Consider the following 1,922-nt stretch of genomic DNA (forward strand, 5'->3'; position numbering starts at 1 on the left):
GGTCCTAACTGGTTCTGGTCCTAACTGGTTCTGGTTCTGGTCCTAACTGGTTCTGGTTCTGGTCCTAACTGGTTCTGGTTCTGGTCCTAACTGGTTCTGGTCCTAACTGGTTCTGGTCCTAACTGGTTCTGGTCCTGGTCCTAACTGGTTCTGGTCCTAACTGGTACTGGTCCTAACTGGTACTGGTCCTAACTGGTACTGGTCCTAACTGGTACTGGTCCTGGTCCTAACTGGTTCTGGTCCTAACTGGTTCTGGTCCTGGTCGTAACTGGTTCTGGTTCTAACTGGTACTGGTCCTAACTGGTACTGGTCCTAACTGGTACTGGTCCTGGTCCTAACTGGTTCTGGTCCTAACTGGTTCTGGTCCTGGTCGTAACTGGTTCTGGTTCTAACTGGTTCTGGTCCTAACTGGTTCTGGTCCTGGTCGTAACTGGTCCTGGTCCTAACTGGTTCTGGTCCTGGTCGTAACTGGTTCTGGTCCTAACTGGTTCTGGTCCTGGTCGTAACTGGTCCTGGTCCTAACTGGTCCTGGTCCTAACTGGTTCTGGTCCTGGTCGTAACTGGTTCTGGTTCTAACTGGTTCTAGTCCTAACTGGTTCTGGTCCTAACTGGTTCTGGTCCTGGTCCTAACTGGTTCTGGTCCTGGTCCTAACTGGTTCTGGTCCTGGTCCTAACCGGTCCTGCTGCAGGTGGACCTGTCAGAACCATCAGAACCGACCCAACAGAAGAGGATAGTCTTCGGCCTGGAGCCAGGGGGTGCAGATCTTGACGTGGTCCAGGTGCAGGGCCTCCATGGTCCTCTGGTAGTGGGCCTTCTGAGGACCCTTCCCTGCAGCACAGACACGCCCCCTCATCAGCCAGCTGTCAATCACAGCAGCAGCTCACAGCTGATTGGCTCACCTGTGATGACACACAGWACAGAGGGCAGAGAAGCCCCGCCCCTGATGAAACCTTCGTACTCTGTGGACACAAGACACGGCAGGACATGAGACCCGGTTCTGCCTGGTACCGTGGTACCCTCAGAACCAGGCTGGACCTTGGAGTGCCCTCAGCAGGATGGAGAAGTCTTCATCCTCTGCAGAGAGACCAGACCAGAGTCAGAACCASATCCAGAACCAAACCTGTCTGCTGCCCCACACGGTTCTGACCCGTCCAGCTGGTGCTGCTGACCAGCAGCGCCGGTCGACCCGACCTCAGAGACACAACACCGTCGCTCCGGTTCTGGATGGTGAAGAGGGTCTTCTCTGGTTCTGCTGCCTCACACCTGAGAGAAGACAGAAAGAGTCCAGTCTCAGGTTCTGGTCCAGTCCCAGGTTCTGGTCCAGTCCCAGGTTCTGGTCCAGTCCCAGGTTCCTGACAGAAGCACTGGATCTGGACCAGGTGTGTTCTGGTCTCACCCTGGCTCCTGGAACTGAGGATGAGTGTGGGCCAGTCTGATGAAGAGCTGGTGCTGCAGGTCCAGAGGAGTCTCTCTGAAGACCGAGGCGGGTCTGTCGTACAGAGTGGTGGCCCTGAAGAGACGGACCTGTTAATGACCTGTTAATGACCTGTTAATGACCTGCAGGTTAATGACATGTTAATGACCTGTTAATAACCTGTTAATAACCTGTTAATGACCTGTTAATGACTTGTTAATGACCTGTTAATAACCTGTTAATGACCTGTTAATGACCTGTTAATGACCTGCAGGTTAATGACATGTTAATGACCTGTTAATGACCTGTTAATAACATGTTAATGACATGTTAATGACCTGTTAATGACCTGTTAATGACCTGTTAATGACTTGTTGATGACCTGTTAATGACCTGTTAATAACCTGTTAATGACTTGTTAATGACCTGTTAATAACCTGTTAATGACCTGCAGGTTAATAACCTATTAATGACCTGTTGATGACCTGTTAATGACCTGCAGGTTAA

General features: G+C 51.4%; 1 protein-coding gene across 1 annotated transcript; it reads right to left on the reverse strand.

Moving 5' to 3' along the window:
- Nucleotides 1-718: 718 nt before the first annotated feature.
- Nucleotides 719-1,511, reverse strand: LOC106511879 (chitobiosyldiphosphodolichol beta-mannosyltransferase; the record flags this gene model as incomplete). Its single annotated transcript, XM_014000606.1, is given in 5 exon segments — nt 719-829; nt 901-960; nt 1,037-1,075; nt 1,149-1,264; nt 1,398-1,511. Coding segments are annotated over 5 exon segments (440 nt in total), but the record flags the coding sequence as incomplete, so codon positions are not given.
- Between the last annotated feature and the right edge of the window lie 411 nt (nt 1,512-1,922).

The sequence above is a fragment of the Austrofundulus limnaeus genome, unplaced genomic scaffold, assembly GCF_001266775.1.
Source record: "Austrofundulus limnaeus strain Quisiro unplaced genomic scaffold, Austrofundulus_limnaeus-1.0 Scaffold3454, whole genome shotgun sequence".
In the NCBI taxonomy this organism is placed as follows: domain Eukaryota; kingdom Metazoa; phylum Chordata; class Actinopteri; order Cyprinodontiformes; family Rivulidae; genus Austrofundulus; species Austrofundulus limnaeus.